Raw genomic sequence first — 18754 nt, 5'->3', positions numbered from 1 at the left:
GAGGGAAGAAATCGTTTAGCATTTAAATCCCTTTCATCCAAAGTTTTATGGATTTACACACGCCTTCGCCTTCTACCGTCTCGCCACTCCCATTGGAGGGTACTCCAGATTGCTAATCCCTCCTTTTCCACTAAAATTTCATTAAAGTGAAGTTATGGGATGCCCCGCTATCAATTAGTACCACCAACTATTTGTTTCCCCACCATGAATCCTCCTACTAAATTTAAGAACACTTTTATGGCACCGTTTCCTTGATAGAGAGATAGAGAGGTGGATTTCTTTTACGAGCCAAAAAATTAAAAGTAACCGATTTAGAAGATCATAACGCATGTTTTGGCACTAACATGAAACTTTATTGTCTATTTTGTATTAAAATTAACAATGTTGCATGAGGTCTAAAAAAGTTAAAACATCGTTGCATAAATAAGTATCTAACCCTTTTATTATTAGTCATAATAACAATAATAATGCTAATAACTTTAATATAATTTGAATTGTAGAACTTTATTCCTCATCATGTTTTGTATACTTAGAAAATGATGTGGAGGATGAAATGACAACAACTTGGGCCAAATATCATCTTATAAGGTTTTAGATTACAAATTGGGTAATTTTGGTGAATAAAATGTAAGTTTTTGCTAATGTGGATAATAAATAAAGTGCCTTGCTTATATTGGCATATCATCAATCTGAAATCAACTCGATTCATCTTTTTTTTTTTAAAGCTTTTGGGAAATTGGAATTCTTTTGGAAACTCAAATCTCTCTCTCTCTCTCTCTCTCTCTCTCTCCATATGTGTGTGTGTGTGTTTGTATATATTATAGCTATCTCAACAAGTCAACATGTCAAGTGGTGAGATATTTCTTGAGCTTTCATTAATTGGAAATTTCTTGGAAACTCATCTCTCTCTCTTTCTACAGACATAGTTTGTTTCATTGAGGTGCTGCAACTGCATACATTCTCTCACAACAAATCAACATACCAATGGCATCTTCATCATCATCTCCGGCCTTTTCTTCTCAATCATGGAATCATGATGTTTTCCTAAGTTTTAGAGGAGAAGATACTCGCAAGACGTTTGTGGATCATCTCTACACAGCTCTTGTACAAAAAGGGATATACACTTACAAAGACGACGAGACACTTCCTCGGGGCGAATTGATCAATCCTTCTCTTATGAAGGCTATAGAAGAGTCACAGATTGGCGTCATCGTATTCTCTGAAAACTATGCAGATTCTTCATGGTGCTTAGATGAACTTGCACATATCATGAAATGCAAAGATACGAGAGGCCAAATAGTTATACCCATATTTTATGGCGTTGATCCATCTGAAGTTCGAAAACAGAAACAAAAATATGGAGAAGCATTTGTTAAGCATGAGTTGGAGAACAAAACAAAGGTTGAATCATGGAGAAAAGCACTTGTGGATGCAAGTAACATTTCTGGATGGGAACCAAAGCACATTGCCAACGGGTAATCTTCTTTCTCTTTCTGCACTGTTTATGCTTAAATCATGTGTGCTCTATCAGCAGCAACCTCAACCAAAACTCCAGCATATCCTGGTCTACTTGAACTGTTATAGACTTAATTGAGTTCTAATTCTAATTTTAATTCTGTATTTAATCCCTTGCTTCAGTTTACAACAACAAACCCATCTTGCTTTACTTTTAACTATTTGATATCATTTGCTTTTCCTAAGAAAATAGTTACAAACTACTTGTGCTATTGACTTTACAACTTCTAAGAAATATAAAGGGTGATTAATACTCCTTTTCTTCATTTTAATGGAGCATGGAGCATAAAGCAAATTTACCTCTATTGTAATGTGAGCATGTTTTAATTATTGTTGTATGTCCAAATTTCAACATGTAGGCATGAATCAAAGGTTATCATAGAAATTGTTGAAAAAATTTCACATAGGTTGCAGCTAGTAAGTCCAAGCACAAATACCAACCTTATTGGAATAGCGTCTCGTGTGCAAAGTTTAAAATTGAAGTTACAAATTGGTTCAGGTGGTGTGCGGATGATTGGAATATGGGGTGTTGGAGGTGGTGGTAAGACTACTCTTGCATCTTCTGTTTATGAGGAAATATCTAGAAAGTTTGATGGTTGTTGCTTTCTAGAAAATATCCGGGAGAAATCAAGTAAGAAAGGGTTAGAAGAATTGCAACAAAAAATTCTTTATGGTGTTTTGAGAGAGAAGATAGTGCAGGTAGAGAGAGTTGAGGAAGGAAAACACATGATAAAACATAGGTTATGCTGTAGAAAGGTGCTGATTGTTCTTGATGATGTTGATCAGCTTGACCAATTAAAAGCTTTAGCTGGATCACATGATTGGTTCGGTGAAGGAAGCCGAATAATAATCACAACAAGAGATGTACATGTAATATCAACTACTGCGCCCAGAGTAGATGAGATACACAATATTAGCTTGTTAAACGATGATGAGGCTATGGAGCTCTTTTGCAAGCATGCACCATGTGGTCACAAACATAAAAAAGATTATGAGCTGCTTTCAAAAAGTGTGGTTTCTTATGCTGGTGGACTCCCATTAGCACTTACAGTTCTTGGTTGTTTTCTATGTGGAAAAGACATTAATGAGTGGAGGAGTGCAATAGCCAGATTGAAAGAGATCCCAGATACAAATATTGTGGAAAAGCTACAGATCAGCTTTGATGGACTTACACCGGTTGAGAAAGAGTTGTTTCTTGATATTGCATGCTTCTTCAGAGGTTGGTATAAAAATGGAAGGATAATGGCAATGCTTGATGCTTGTGGTTTTTACCCTGTTATAGGCATAAAGGTGTTGTTAGAAAAGGCGCTCATAACAATTTCAGATGGAAGGTTTGATATGCATGATCTGTTGCAAGAAATGGAACGCTACATTGTTAGAGGGGAACACCCTGAGAATCCAGAAAAACATAGTAGAATTTGGAAGGAGGAAGATGTTCTAAAAATTTGTGCTATGGATGCGACGAAGGTAATGATTAAGCTATCTTTGCATGTTATATATATATATATATATATATATATATATATATATATATATATATATATATATATAGTTTGGAAGAAGGAAGATGTTCTAGAATCCTGATATCATTTTGCATCTATTACAGGAACTTGACATGATTAAAGCAGTAAGATTTGAATGCAATAGCCATGATCTAGTAGAACTTCCTTCGGTTGCAAACCTGAAAAACCTTCGGTGGATTGATTGGAGAGGTGATCTTGCAAGTCCATTTCCTACTAACTTTCCACCAGAGAACCTTTGTTGTCTGATATTGGATGACATCTCGAAGAAACGACTTTGGAGGGGTTATAAGGTAATTCTTATACTCTATCTAAATAACAAATTAAAACAAAGTGGATGAAGAATTATAGACCTGACTTGCCTAATTCAGAGAGGAAATTATAAGTAGTTATATGGCTATGAGCACGTAGTTATGTCAATGGTCATTGGTGTCATTAAGCAATACTTGTAGTAAACCTCTATTTTTATTTTATAATCGTGTTTTCTGGTTTTTAACCTGGTTATATTTTTATTAGTTTTATAGACGCCAAATTGTTATATATGGGATTATATTATTTTTTTGCTGAGAAATATTAAATCTCTCGAGGAATAAATGTGATGATTGAATTGTAAGCTCCACATCACCTGCCATGCACAATTAAACAATTAAACAATCAAACAGTCTGATTTTAAACATAAGGCTGATACAAATCAGAAATAAGACACAAAGTAAAACCAAAACTGTTCCTGTAATTCGACAAACAGGGGTCTCTAAAAGTCTAAGACCCAAAATGTTTATTCCATAATCATAAAAACCATCCTAAGGTCCTAATTGTAATGTTTGTCAAGCCCTACTTACCAAAATTAAAAGATAACTATTAAGAAAATACTAATCTTAATATATATATATATATATATATATATATATATACATATACATATACAGAGAGAGAGAGAGAGAGAGAGAGAGGTTCCATTAAGATTAAAAATAAAATAGAGATCTTGATATTCAACCTCAACCACATATTTTACATCTGCCGCTTTAAACCTCCGGCTTTCCGGCACGGTAAGGTTGTTATAATCATAAATTATTATATATTGCCACCCATTCATTTCTCCTCTGACACCATCCCCACCACCACAACTGCCACTACCACCATCTCTGACACCAGTCGACCCCACTACTATCACCTCCGTCACTTATACCCCCGCCACCTCTGTCGCTACCACCTCTTCTACCATTGTCATAATCATATATGATTACTCAGTCTGTGAACAGACATATATGTATAATCATTTATGGTTAGGCATACCTTGCTGCTGTCGGTACGCTACATCGTTAGAGTGGCAAATGAGAAATATATGACTGAGGTTGAATCTTAAGATCTTTACTTTTTTTTGAATCTCAAGTGAACCGTCCCATATATATATATATATATATATATATATATATATATATATATATATATATATATATATATATATATATATATATATATATATATATATATATATATATATAGGTTCAGGTTCAATTGAGACCATTCTAATTTTGTGAGATTGTGAAACCAAATCTAAAAATAATTTTAAAATGCAAAATAAATGGAAAAATCCAAAAATTCTTTTTTTAAATATTATTTTTGGAACTTCAATTAAATAAAAAAAATTAAAAAAAAATAAAAATAAAATCCATTTTTTTTGAAAAATAAGTAAAATATTCTAATAGAATATTACACTGACATATTCTAAAAAATAATTTTAAAATGTAGAATAAATGGAAAAATCTAAAAATTCTTTTTTTAAATATTATTTTCGGAACTTGAATTAACTAAAAAAATAAATAAATAAATAAATAAAAAATAAAAATAAATTCCATTTTTTTTGAAAAATACGTGAAATATTCTAATAGAATATTACACTGACATATTCTAAAAAATAATTTTAAAATGGAAAATAAATGGAAAAATCCAAAAATTCTTTTTTTAAATATTATTTTCGGAACTTGAACTAACTAAAAATAAATAAAAAAAAATAAAAAATGCATCTGACGGTCTCACAAAATTAGGCCGTCTCACATGAACCTAACCATATATATATATATATATATATATATATATATATATATATATATATATATATATATATATATATATATATATATATATATATATATATGGGTAAAGTGAATATACCTAACAACCTTATATAAGCTTAGGTACGTAACCACATTATAGTATATTGGTTTGCATTATATTTCCATTGCAATCATCTAAGGTTCTTAAACTTCAACTTTTAACTTGATTTGCTTCCAAGATTTTCAGACATTCACTATTATATTCCTCCTACACTATTTGATTTGTAACGGTAGTATATGAAACCCACCAGGGGGTCTCCGATAGAAAGACGTCATTTGAAGGAAGATAATGGTGAAAGTCCAAAGATTTTGGAAGTAATCAAGTTATGGGGTTGAAGTTTAAGAACCTTAGGAAATTACAATGTAAATATGATACAAACCGATGTAGTATTATGGAGTTAGGTACCTAAGCTTATATAAGGTTGTTAGGTATATTCACTTTACCCATATATATATATATATATATATATATATATATATATATATATATATATATATATATATATATATATATATATATATATATATATATATATAACCCTCTTTATTTGGGCGCTGATAAACATGACCGAAACGACCAGTTGTATCATAGTTCCGTCATTAGATGGTCGGAAGCGTTCCAACAATCGATTCTTCAATTCCGTCATACTTATAATGTTTGTCGAACCCTACTTACCAAAATTAAATTGATAACTATTAAGGAAATACTAATCTTAATTAAATATAAAAGATAACCCTCTTCATTTGTGGTGGTGATAAACACGACCAAAACATATCAAAGGCTTGTTAAAAAAGATCCACATTATGTAAGGTAGGAATCTCCCTTCGTCAAGTTAGAAGTGTTCATGATTCAGGTCAACTATAACCTGTCCAGTTCATTTGTTAAACTGGTTATTTGGATTGTGTTGTTCTTTGATTTTCGGGTGAAACCAAATAAATAGCTTGTCGGATGTTTTAGTCCCAGTTTTATATATTTTTAATGGGAAGTGATTCGCATCCAACAATTTTTCTCCATACACAACAATTTATGTTTTATGGAGTTGTCGAATGTTTTTGTATGGAAATTTTTTGTTGTGTATGCATCAGTACCCATTTTTAATAGGGGCCGGCCGAAGCCCAAATTTTTGCAAATAGTATAATTTTTTTAGTATATATTTCATATGTTTTGGCTTGTTTCACGTGTATATATTTTTTAATTTACTTTAAGCTCTTATTACCTTGATATACTTTGACTTGTTTGCACTTGTATGGAACAGCATCTTCCAAATCTGAAGATCTTGGAACTTGTTAGATTGAATAACCTAATCATGGCACCAGATTTTGATAGAATTCCAAAATCTTGAAAGACTCATTCTTCGTGGATGCCAGCGTTTAAAAAAGATTCATCCATCGATTGGAAACTTGGAAAGGCTCATTTTCCTGTCTATAGAATTTTGTTCTGGTCTTAAGATATTTCCACCGATTAAGCAACTAAAGAAACTCGAGACCCTTTTATTATCAAATTGCCCCGAACTTTTTAATCTCTCAGGGATCCAACAGAAAAAGAACGGTTTACTGCATCTTCATTCGAATATTAATGGGAAAGAAGTTGCATCCTACAAAAAGTATTCTTCAAACTTTGTCATTACTTGTTGGACGTGTGGTGACACAAAAATTAGAAACCCAGTAGAGGACCTGATTGATGTAGAAGAATGTTGTTTAGAGGAGCCTTGTTTACCTCGCAACAACAATACAGTGTTACGGTTTCTTCCCAGAGGGTTAAGAAAGTTAAATCTCCGGTACTGCAATCTGAGAGATAAAGACATTGACTCTGCTGTTTGGGAGTTTCCCAACTTGGAAGAACTCAATCTAAGAGGAAATAAGTTTTCAAGATTAAATTTTAGTCGATGGCGACTTCCTCAGCTCAAATGGCTAGACGTGTCATGGTGCCAATTACTTGTAGAATTGTGGGAGCTGCCATCAAGTATAGCTGTTGTTATAGCGGATTATTGTTTCTCACTTGAAAGCTTTGGAGATATTTCAAACTGTAAGTGGTTGTGGAAAGTCTCATTGTGTGGGGGCAACAAACTTGGTCCACTTGTTGGTGACATATTACTAGACTCCATGCTCCAGGTTTACTTTACCTTTACGTTTGGAATTTCACTCTTTATATAAAACCCAAAAAGCAGAATAATTGAACGTGTTTTCCATGGCAGGGAAATGCTCTTGAAGATCACTTTATCAGTGTCAATCTTGGATATCAGATGATTCCAAGGGGGTATGTTGGTAGGCTGTTTAAGGGGACAAAATTTACATTGCATCTTCCATATGATTGGTACAAAGACTTTTGTGGGTTCTTAATATGCATTGTTACCAGAGCAAGACATCCGCAAATAAATATAATCATCAGGCAGGAGGTGGATGAAGATATATATTCTCTCCGTGCTTTGGCAAGGGTCTAGTGAAGCACCAGCAGATCCAAAATATGATGGAAGTGGGTCAATCATAGGATATGTTTCCTTTAGTTCACTGAGGCACACAGCATTGTTGAATTATTCATACAATATGATATCATTTTCCATAGACGGAGGGCATCTGTGTGGTTTAGCAGCTAACAGTTATATTGGAGGTGAGCTTGTTCCTTGGGGAAGTAAAGGGGATGAGGTGAAAACAACAGATTGCTCGGAATTATTTTGGGACAAGGAAAATGAAGATGGTTCAAACACATTTACAATCCGACAACATGATTCAAAGTCTTCCGTTGAGATCTTATGGCAGCCTTACTACACACATATCGGTGTTACACCGGAAGAAAAATTCTATTTAGCTAGGGAAAGATTCCGTAGCCAAAAGATGAAATTCCGTAGCTAAAGGTGAATAACTATGGAATTCGTTAAACACATTTTCAATTAGACTCCGTAGCTATATTTCTTGTAGCAAAATTTTTAGCTACGAAATTATAATTCCATAGCAATTTTGCTATGTCTGTTACTACGACATCTATTTCGTTGCAATTTGAGTTCCATAGCACATTCGTAGCAAATTTCGTAGTAATTTTTCCGTAACAAATACTGTAGCAATGTTTCCGTAGCAAATTTCATAGTGATTTTTCCGTAACAAATTCCATAGCGATTTTTCCATAGCCAATTCCGTAGCAATTTTTCCATAGCCAATTTCATAGTAATTTTTCCGTAACCAATTTCATAGCAATATTTTTATACCATTATTCAATAAAATCCGTTTAATTCCGACTATTTATATCATTTTATAAAAATACGATTAATATAACACAAAAAGTAACGAACATGTTGAATTACAAACTTACACGTTTCTAGGAAGCTTTGTTAAATCCTTTTTGTTAGGGTTCAGAACGTCTTCTTTATGTCTAAAGAAAAAGGCGAATCAGAAGATTAATAGTCATGAGAGAGAAACGTTAAGAAGCAAAACACTAAGACTGCTGTACTAATACTCTAATATGCATAAATTCAAAAATATATTTACAGATTTTCTTCTACTTACCCAATATGATAAATAAGTTAAAAAAAAAAAAAAAAAAAAAAAAAAAAAAAAAAAAAAAAAACAAAACAGTGAACTAAAAATTAGTAGAAGAACCATGTTAAACCATATGTGATATGTGCTAAGTTTGATTAATTTATCCTTATACATCCACTACATCATAACTGAATCCAACATATCATAATATAAAATGAACATTAAAAGTAATGGTGCGTGTTGGACCTGAGAACAATGTTTCATATGCTTTTTCAAATGGGATCCTTCTCCCTCTGGTAATTTCCTCTTCAAACCTGATCCTCCAGATTTAATAAAGCATGAGACTATCAGTCTATAACCTCAACAATAAAAACAAAACAAATTATTATTAAAATCAAATAATGGTAATACAAATTGTTACAAATTATGGGACAGCAGGGCCGGTCTTCTTCTATGATAGCATATAAAGCAGCCCTGCTGCAAACAGGGTTCTTTGGAATTTCCATTGGTGAGGCAGAGGTGAGAGCATCAGAGAGTGAGAGTGTAAGGCAAGCAAGAGATGAACAAGAAAGGCAAAAAAGAGAGCAGAGTGAAAGAGAGGAGATATTGAGAGCTGAGCAAGAGAGATTTTCTCAGATATACTACTATAATATATACTTGTATGAGCAAATGCTAAGAGAGCAGAGAATAAGAGATGAGATGGAAAAGGAAGAATCGAAGAACGTGAAAGCTGCGAAACATGCAGAATATAGAAAAAAAAAAGAAAAGAGTTTTTCATTTACCACCTCCATAAGCCTAGGTATCTAAAAGCAGTAAATTACATAGTTAAATAAATGTCTTGTAGAAGATAAAATGAACTACTAACAGAATCATACCAAGGGGGTTTCTCGTTTTCCTTTCGGTTGAACTGATGATTATGTTGGAGCAGATACAGTAAAAGTTGCTGGATCAGAAGCATCAATCTCACTGCCAATCACTAGTCGAATTGGTACAGACCCTTCTTGTAGTTTCATTTTGATTTTCTCCTTATCTTTCACTTACATTGAACTTGATCTTATCTGTCATTGAGGGTTAATGGGTTATATATACATACAAAATTCAATAAGAAGAAATTATAATATTCACACAAAAAGACAACATGATAATATGAAAAAAAATATCTTACCTTCCTTTTCATAGCACAAAAGTTGCTGTCAGAAGTAGAAGGGGTAAGAATTTGATGAACAAGTATTTTAACAGGAAGATTTTCTGTTGTAATTGAAGCACGCAACCTTGATGACTCATTGATTTCCATCACCTTAAATAAATAAATAATAATATCTAAAATAATATAGGAAAATTCTATATGCCACCTCCCTTGTATTCTTTTTAAATAATGTAGGAAAATTCTATATCACCTTAAATTCAGTGATGTTTAAGACTGAAGGCTGTAAACACCACCCCCAACACATTTTGCCAGTGGCAAATCTCAATGGTGAATTGTGACAAAAATGGTAAAAATCCCATTTGTCAAAACAACTACCACACACCTTTTAGCTTTAATTAAGTAACCATGTTAAAACTAAGACTTTTCTAAACAAATTCAAATTTATTATATCATCAATATAGATGCTCTTTGTGATAAATGTTCAAAAAAATGACTTTAACCCTAAAAATAGGGCTTATAATTTAATGTTGTTTGACAAACTTCATTGTTTAGAAAATTTACCAGTACATGCAAGCGGGGTCCAAGGTGTGTGGAGTGGTTGTAAACAAGCCAACTGTTGAGACATGGCAGAGCACTGCTGTGTGTGCCCAATTTCAGGAAGATGTGATGATTGAGAATATTGACAATGTTGACCATGAGTCAGCGATTGAATATGAAACTGACCCTGGTGTGGAAGACTTTGCATATGTTGTTTTGATGATGTCTGCTGATGTTCATCATCTTGTGGAATGTGGATGTGCTGAAAATAATTATTCACCAAATCTTATTATCATAATTATTCAAAATTATATAATCAATAAAATGGTGAAAAGTAAAAGATGTTACTTCAGTAAGAGAGCGGTGTCCTTGAGCAAATTGACATTGGAGAAGAATTATCAGCACCAGGAAAAGTATAAACTCAAAACAATAATATATCATCATTATTCATTATCTTCAATATTAATATAAATAAATAAAAGCAGCATAGAAAACTTACAGAAAAACCAGAAATGCTTGAAACAAAATTGGATGAAAAACACCTATACTTATGTCTCAGAGCATAAAACTTATAGTCACGAGGTGAAACTGCCACATCACTTCTACCAGTCAACCTTTTGAACCTACATACATCAAAAAAAATTGAATCATCATCTATAATAATAATAATAATAATAATAATAATAATAATAATAATAATAATATAAATGTATTACTATTAATTATTTTTAAAACGATAATGAATATTGTTACCACTCTGCATCATCTATATGTGTAATAGTTGGCTTCTCCATGATATCCAAACCATTGACTACAACAAAATGAACTCGTTTCTAAACACAAACTCATCCGGAGACTTAGATATGTATTTTTCTGGAAGCAACCCACTAGAGAATTAGAAACATTACTTCCATATAAAAAGAGGCTTAACAAATATACCTGAGAGAAGTTGGAAGAGGCTCAACACAAAATCCATGTTGTACGTAAGTGTAATTAAGTAAGTACGAGATAGGCCAGTCACCTGGATCTTTACATCAAGATAGAGATATGAACCAATTCTCCTTCCCCTAATGTGTCTGCATCCCTGTAAAAGTGTAGAATTTTGTATCCGAGTCAGACCATAGTACGTATACTACAACAAACAGGTTAGATTATGATGCCCGAGACAACAAGACCAATTATCAAGGTGGAGGAATTCACAATTATCTTTATCAATTAAAATCATTAGATGAATTATCTACACCAACACAGATTGAGGGTATTAATATCCTTGGTAAACTTCAAATAACATGGCGTACAAATTTAGGTGAACCTCGGCGTTTACAAACACAACAAATTCTTGGAAATGTAAGTTGACTTTCTTGACTTTCTTCAACACATGATATTATTTTATCTATAAGTTTAAGCATTTGATTATTATTATTATTATTATTTTAATCATTGTGTAGCCCATTGCACATAAAGAGATTGAATTGAAAGCTATCAAGGTGCCACCTGTCATGATTTTAGAAAAACCGTTCACAGTAAGTACAATTTATTTTACTTGTATTATGTATAATTAACTAGTTTTAGTTGTGTTAGTCAACTTGCCTCCACTCCTTTGACTTGTAACACCGTCTTTCTGATTGGGTCCAAATGATGAGATGGTATTGCAGCATTCACCAGCTCCAAAATACTGGACAAACAATTTGATTCTTATAAATACTGAAAGACTTTACACAGAATGAAAGAAAAGGAACACGAACGCGTGTGAAAGAGATGAAAGGCAAAGTGAAGAAAACCCCAACTGTGTCCCCTTTGGATTATACAGACCACTTTATATACAGAAGTTCTACAAAGGTAAAAAAGGAAAAACACACAAAAAAGGCAAAAATACACCCTTAATTACAGGACATAAAAGCTTGATTTGCAAGCCTGTCAAAAATCCTAAAAACTATATACACCAAGATATTTGGTTACTATAGTTACGCTTACACCCCCCCTCAAGTAAGACGTCCGTAAGGAAGGCGCAACTTGACAGATAAGGCATTAAACCTGACTTTAGAGAGTCCTTTTGTGAACAGGTCGGCTAACTGGTCCTCTGTTGAAATATAATGTAACGTTAAAAATCCGCGAGTGACCAGCTCTCTTATGAAATGGTAGTCGATCTCAATGTGACGGGTACGGGCATGAAAAACATGATTGCGTGCCATATGTAAGGCCGATAAATTATCACAAAAGAGAGAGGGAGGATGAAGAAAAATATTTAGTTCATGAAAGAGGTATGAAAACCATCTAAGCTCTGCTGTAGTAGTTGCAAGAGCACGGTATTCAGCTTCGCTGCTTGATCTTGAAACTGTAGATTGTTTCTTTGCAGTCCAAGATACAAGATTTGGACCAATATAGATACAAGTACCTGTGGTAGACCGACGATCATTCGGGTCTCCTGCCCAATCAGAATCAGAGTAAGCTCGGATGTAGAATGTAGATGACAGGTAAAAGGTCAAACCCTCTTGTAGTGCGCCTTTAATGAACCTTAGGATGCGTTTAGCAGCCTGAAGATGAGAGGTGCGAGGTTGGTGCATGAATTGACATACTTGATTAACTGAAAAAGTAATGTCTGGCCTAGTAAGTGTAAGGTATTGTAGGCCACCAACCATACTACGATACTCTGTAGCATCAGAAAGAAGATCACCCTCATATAATGACAACTGGGAATTAGGAGCAGTAGGGGTAGTTGCTAGCTTGCAGCTAGCCATGTTAAACCTCTCCAAAAGATCTAGAGCATATCTAGTCTGTTTTAGCTGCAAAGTATGAGAACTACGAGTTGCCTCAATGCCTAAGAAGTAATGCAAATCACCAAGGCGTCGGCTATCAAATGTGTCACATATCACATCAATAACTGATGAAACAACAGAGGGAGAGGATCCTGTGATAATTATGTCATCGACATAAATTAGAATAACTGTAGTAGACTCCGTAGTGTGTCTGATGAAAAGAGATGAGTCAGATTGGCTGTTAAAAAAACCTTGGAGTAAGAGAAAATCATGAAGCCGTTGAAACCATGCCCTTGGACTTTGTTTGAGACCATAAAGTGCACGATCCAATTTGCACACATGATCTGGAAATGATTTAGAGATGAAACCTGGGGGTTGCTTCATATACACATCTTCATGTAGAATGCCATTGAGAAATGCATTTCTAACATCCAGTTGTTTGATATCCCAATGCTGAGCATGAGCTAAAGAAAGAACAGTACGGATCGTTGATGGTTTAACCACCAGGCTGATTGTTTCGGCATAATCAAGTCCCTCCTGTTGGGTGAACCCTTGTGCCACTAATCTAGCCTTGTGGCGCTCTAAGGACCCATCAGCTTTGCGTTTGACCTTAAAAATCCATCTACATCCCAGAACATTCATACCTTGCTGAGATGGAACGAGGCGCCAAGTCTTGTTTTTGTGTAGAGCAGTAATTTCTTCCTGCATTGCCTGTTGCCAGTGATGAAATTTGGATGCTTGTTTAAACGTCTGTGGTTCATAAAACATGTCATCTGATTGAGTGGCTATCAGACCATGAGGCAAGGAATGTGGTGAAGTTTGTTGGTAAATCGCAGCAACAGGTCTGACCTTGAAGACTGGATTTAAAATATCTGGACTTTCAGGGGCTAGATTTGTAGGACCTGAACAAGGAGGGGTGGCGGGTGGTGAAGAAGAAACCACAGGAGTGAATTTTGTAATTGGTGGTGAAGAAGACTTGTCTAGGGTAAAGTTTAATTGAGTTGTCAGTTCAACAAATGTATGTTGATTATTAACTCGCGCTTTGCTGGGCCTACTAGGCGTTACAGGATTTGAGACTGATATTGGGCTTGGCGTGTGAGGGGGCTGCCCAGTAGATTGAGTTATTGCAATTCCGGGCTGTGATTTTGCTTGCGAGTTTGAGACATGGTGATGAATGTTTTCAACAAAATGGTTGGTCTGCGGTGGTGGTGTTTGCCCGAGTGAAGAACCTGCACTTTTATTTTTCAAGGGAAAATCCAATTCATCAAATACCACATGTCTAGAGATATAAACTCGACCATTCTTTAAATCCAAACATCTATAACCTTTGCGAGTATTATCATATCCAAGAAAAATACAGTGAGTTGATTTTGGCATAAGCTTGTGGGAGTTATACGGTTGAATATAAGGGAAACAAGAACACCCAAAAACTTTAAGAAAACGATAATCAGGATCACGTAAGAGAAGCTTTTGGTAAGGAGAAAGATAATTAAGTTGGCGCATGAGCAATCTGTTGATGAGATACACAGCAGTGTTAAATGCTTCAAGCCAAAACTTAAATGGAGTGTTTGATTTTGTCATAAGACACAAACCCATTTGAACTATGTGTCTGTGTTTTCGCTCTACAACACCGTTTTGCTGAGGTGTGTAGGGACAAGTGAGTTGATGTTTAATTCCCCATTTAGAAAGAAAAGCTTTAAACTGACGACTAGTGAACTCACCACCACCATCAGTTTGTACAGTCTTAACAGAATGAACCGCACATATTTTTCGAGATAATTGATTTTCAATTTGAGTTTTGAAAATGGCAAAAACATTAGCAACATCAGATTTGTGAAATAATGGAAAAAGCCACACATAACGAGAGAAATCATCAATTATAGATAGATAAAAAACGATGACCATTCATAGACTGAACCGGGGCAGGACCCCAAACATAAAGATGAAGCATGTCAAGAGGATGAAGGGCATTAAAATTCCTAGGAACAAATGCTAATTTAGAAGATTTTCCCATAGGGCATACATGATAACTATGTGTTTCTGAAAGTTTGCCATTTATTGGTAATTTAAACTTGCTGCAAAGAACTTTAAAGACATTAAAAGAGGGATGTCCTAAGCGATCATGCCAAGTGTTGGGAGTTGACCGTTCGCCTAAGAGGGCAACTGGACTATGAGAAGTATTTGGATTAAATGATAGCTGATAAAGACCTCCAGAGCTATGACCAGAAAGAAGGATCTCCCGCGTCCGAATGTCCTTAACACGAAAACCACACCAGTCAAGTTCAAAAAAACAATTATTATCCTTAGATAATTGACGAATGGATAACAGAGGTTTGTGCAACTTAGGAATAAACAAAACATTGTTCATCTTAAAATACCGATTTTCATGAAGAAAAGAAGATTTACCAATGTAAGAGATAGGCAAGCTTGTACCATTACCAAAAGTCACTGAATTTTTACCTGTATATGGTGAATACTCAGAGAAGTTGGAGGGATCTGGTGTCATGTGGTTCGTAGCACCCGAGTCTAAAACATATGGTTCAGATTGTGAGAAGTATGCAGCATTGTTACGTTGTGCACAAACTCTAGCATCATGTCCATACTGATAACACAATTGGCATGGAGCATTTTGATCAGGAAAGTGACCAAGGTTAAAAGGAGTGGCTAGAATTCCCCTGCCATGAGGATTTCCTCCTCTAAACGAACCTCTTGTGCGACCACCACCACGTCCACCTCTATTATTTCGACTATTTTGACTGTAACTGTTGTTCCACTGTTGACCGCCCCAATTACCTTTCCCCTGATTTCCGACTCTACAAAAATTAGAGTTACCATGACCACGACTCCCTCGATTTCCATTCCCGTTGTTATTGGGTCGAGATGATGATGATGATTGAGGTTGAGAAGAAGAGGTTTTAGTTGCAGTTAGGGCTGTGGCCTGTTCAACTGGGATTGCAAATTTTTTCTGTAGCATTTCTTCCTTAAGAAGCAATTTTGTCAGGTCATCGAGATTGAGTGACTGTCGAACTTGTGATGAGGAAGTGGAGGTGAGAAATTCTTTGAACTCAGCACCAAGACCACCAAGAATTCGTTGAATAAGTTCGTAGTCTTCAAGAGGTTTTCCTGCAGCAATAAGGGAATCAGATATAGTTTTGGCTTGAAGAAGATAGTCAAAAACAGAAAGGTCTGTTGGTTTCTTGAGGTTATGAAGGCGGTCTTGTAGGTTTTCAATTTGGATGGCCGATGTGAAGCCAAACCTCTTAGCCAGAACATTCCACGCTGTAGGAGCAGTGTCACAGGAGTTCAGGTATGGTTGAATAGCAGGGGTAACAGTGCCTTTTATCCAGCAGCAGATAAGGTCTGTTGCATTCTTCCATGTGCCATGATCTGGGTTTTCTTTGCCATCAGCTAGGGTTTTGGGGGGCGGGTTTGTGTTGATAACAAACAATAGTTTGTGGGCTCGTAGAAGGGTTTTGAAGAGGGTACTCCAGTTTACATAGTTTTCTTTGGTCAGATGGGTGTGAGCCATGATGGCATTAGGGTTGTAGAAAACAGGAAGAGAATGAGAATTAGTCATTGGTGATGAACCAGAATCGTTAGTCATGGTTGATTCAGATTCCATGATAAAGCTCTGATACCATGAAAGACTTTACACAGAATAAAAGAAAAGGAACACGAATGCGTGTGAAAGAGATGAAAGGCAAAGTGAGGAAAACCCCAACTGTGTCCCCTTTGGATTATACAGACCACTTTATATACAGAAGTTCTACAAAGGTAAAAAAGGAAAAACACACAAAAAAGGCAAAAATAAACCCTTAATTACAGGACATAAAAGCTTGATTTGCAAGCCTGTCAAAAATCCTAAAAACTATATACACCAAGATATTTGGTTACTATAGTTACGCTTACAAATACTACTAGTAATATAGTTTCCAATTTTCTTTTATATCCAAGAGTAAAAAATTACCTCTGGTAACCAGTTTCGAGTCCAGCCCTTAGTATCATGTATGAGACAACAAGACCAGCAAGGGTTTATCCAACTCAGATAACATATCCAACCCTTTCTTCCTGTAATTAAACAAGTCCTTATAGTTATAATACGATGAAACTTCCATTTGTGTTTTGCAATCGGACATGCATACACCAAATTTCCTCTTTTATACCCTTAAGAGCCACATAAATGGTCTTACAGTTCAACGAAAGATATAAAATCTCAGGGTTCCTTGTAAAGATTCGTCTATGACCCTACCAATTCTTTTCTCCATTTAACTCACTTTATCAAGATTTTAAGAAGAGGCAGGCAGAAATACGACTAAATTTACAACATTGGCTATCTATGGAGGGTGAAGGATTAACAGGAAACTCCACTAAATCTTCAAAAGCTTCCAAGTTTTGTATGAAATTAATCAGTGAAACTTGGAGATGCCAAATTTTGATAGCTGTGTTCTAGAGGATTAAGAGAGATACAGGACAGAGAAAGCCCTTAAAGAAATTGTAGAAGATTTCACTTCAATATTGATATGGCGATGTTGGGATGAGAGAGGAGAAAATGAGCACAATCAAGATTTATATAGGTAAAAGGAAATAATCTCACCTGAACATTGGGAATCACTCTAACTTCATCATTCGCATTGTCGGTTCCTATTTCAACCTGCTTCAGAAGGTGGTGATGGACTTACGAATGGCGATGAGTGGTTGTCGTGTGGCTGCAGACGTAATGGTGGTAAAGGGGGATTTATGGAGAACAGTTGAGAAACTTGGTGGAGAATTGGATGGAACTGAATTCGAAGCCATAATCGCCAAAATCAGTGAGTCTTTGAGTAGATGGTGATGAAGAAGACGACCAATCGGAAGGGCTGATGAAAGAAACAACACCTAGGTAGAAGGATGACCGGAAAAAGGCGTGCGAACATCTGCAAAATCTAGGAATTGAAATTCGGGCTATAAATCATACAAATCGAGATATGGAGTGAGGTTTATAGAATGAAAAATACACCTTTTGGAAGAAACACAGGCGGATAAACAGAAGATTATGCGATGTTCTGATATGCGAAGTTGGCGGGTGCTTATCAGAAGCTTTAAGAAGCATCTGAGTCGGTGTTCTTATCAAAATCTTTGAGAAGCTTTGAGAAGCATCATAAGTCGTAACAATAATAGGTGTATTCTTCATGTTTCTTCTCTTTTCGTCTCTGTCTCAGAGGGAGACTAGGGCTTGAAATTTCTTGATTTTCAGAGTTCCACTAGAGTAGAGATCCGATGAGACGATTAACAAGTAAGGTCACGAGTAGCGGAGAAGCGTATCGGAGAGGAGGGAAAGGGGAGAATCGATTGAGAAGATGAAAGATAGAAAGAAGGTAGAAAAGAACAAGGCGGGTTTTCAAAATTTTGGGGATATCATTTTCCCCCTATCTACTAAATGCGTGTTTATTAAAAGTATAAAGCCACACTTATAGAGGATGCACATTTAAGATATAGTGCCCTCCGTGTTTTTAATTTTTTTCTTATGACACTAATTTAAGGGCACACAATAATGCGTGACCTAAATCCTTAAATTTATAGAAGAGGTGACACTTTTTTAATGTCACTCTCTTTTGCATAACATAAATCAATGAGTGTTATGGTTTACGAGTCGTAAAAGTGTCTTTTTCTTGTAGTGAACATAATATTTTTATGGAAACTAAGAGAAATATCCAA

At 35.1% G+C, this 18754-nt stretch overlaps 1 protein-coding gene and 1 long non-coding RNA gene across 2 annotated transcripts; one reads left to right on the top strand and one right to left on the bottom strand.

The window, feature by feature from the left end:
- The first annotated feature begins 858 nt into the window (after positions 1-858).
- Positions 859-7999, top strand: LOC128127747 (disease resistance protein Roq1-like). The gene is made up of 6 exons (XM_052766430.1): positions 859-1475; positions 1875-2982; positions 3122-3328; positions 6467-7261; positions 7345-7477; positions 7713-7999. Exons 1-6 carry the CDS (start codon positions 985-987, stop codon positions 7997-7999), a joined length of 3021 nt encoding a protein of 1006 aa, XP_052622390.1. The 5' UTR covers positions 859-984.
- Positions 8000-8740: 741 nt separating this feature from the next.
- Positions 8741-9952, bottom strand: LOC111907608 (uncharacterized). The gene is made up of 3 exons (XR_002855613.3): positions 9786-9952; positions 9496-9678; positions 8741-8934 (listed from the first exon to the last, which is right to left on the bottom strand). It is a non-coding gene; the product is annotated as an uncharacterized LOC111907608 (long non-coding RNA).
- Positions 9953-18754: the final 8802 nt, after the last annotated feature.

This window comes from Lactuca sativa, chromosome 8, assembly GCF_002870075.4.
Source record: "Lactuca sativa cultivar Salinas chromosome 8, Lsat_Salinas_v11, whole genome shotgun sequence".
Classification (NCBI taxonomy): domain Eukaryota; kingdom Viridiplantae; phylum Streptophyta; class Magnoliopsida; order Asterales; family Asteraceae; genus Lactuca; species Lactuca sativa.
Note: the sequence above shows the minus strand (reverse complement) of the source record. Positions and strands in the feature narration are given on the sequence as shown.

Excerpts from the sequence above, each read along its gene's own strand:
- LOC128127747 (XM_052766430.1), top strand. The coding sequence starts at position 985 with ATGGCATCTTCATCATCATCTCCGGCCTTTTCTTCTCAATCATGGAAT. Across the intron at positions 2,983-3,121 it reads GTGCTATGGATGCGACGAAG|GAACTTGACATGATTAAAGC; the intron begins GTAATGATTAAG and ends CATCTATTACAG. Across the intron at positions 7,478-7,712 it reads TGATTGGTACAAAGACTTTT|ACGGAGGGCATCTGTGTGGT; the intron begins GTGGGTTCTTAA and ends CATTTTCCATAG.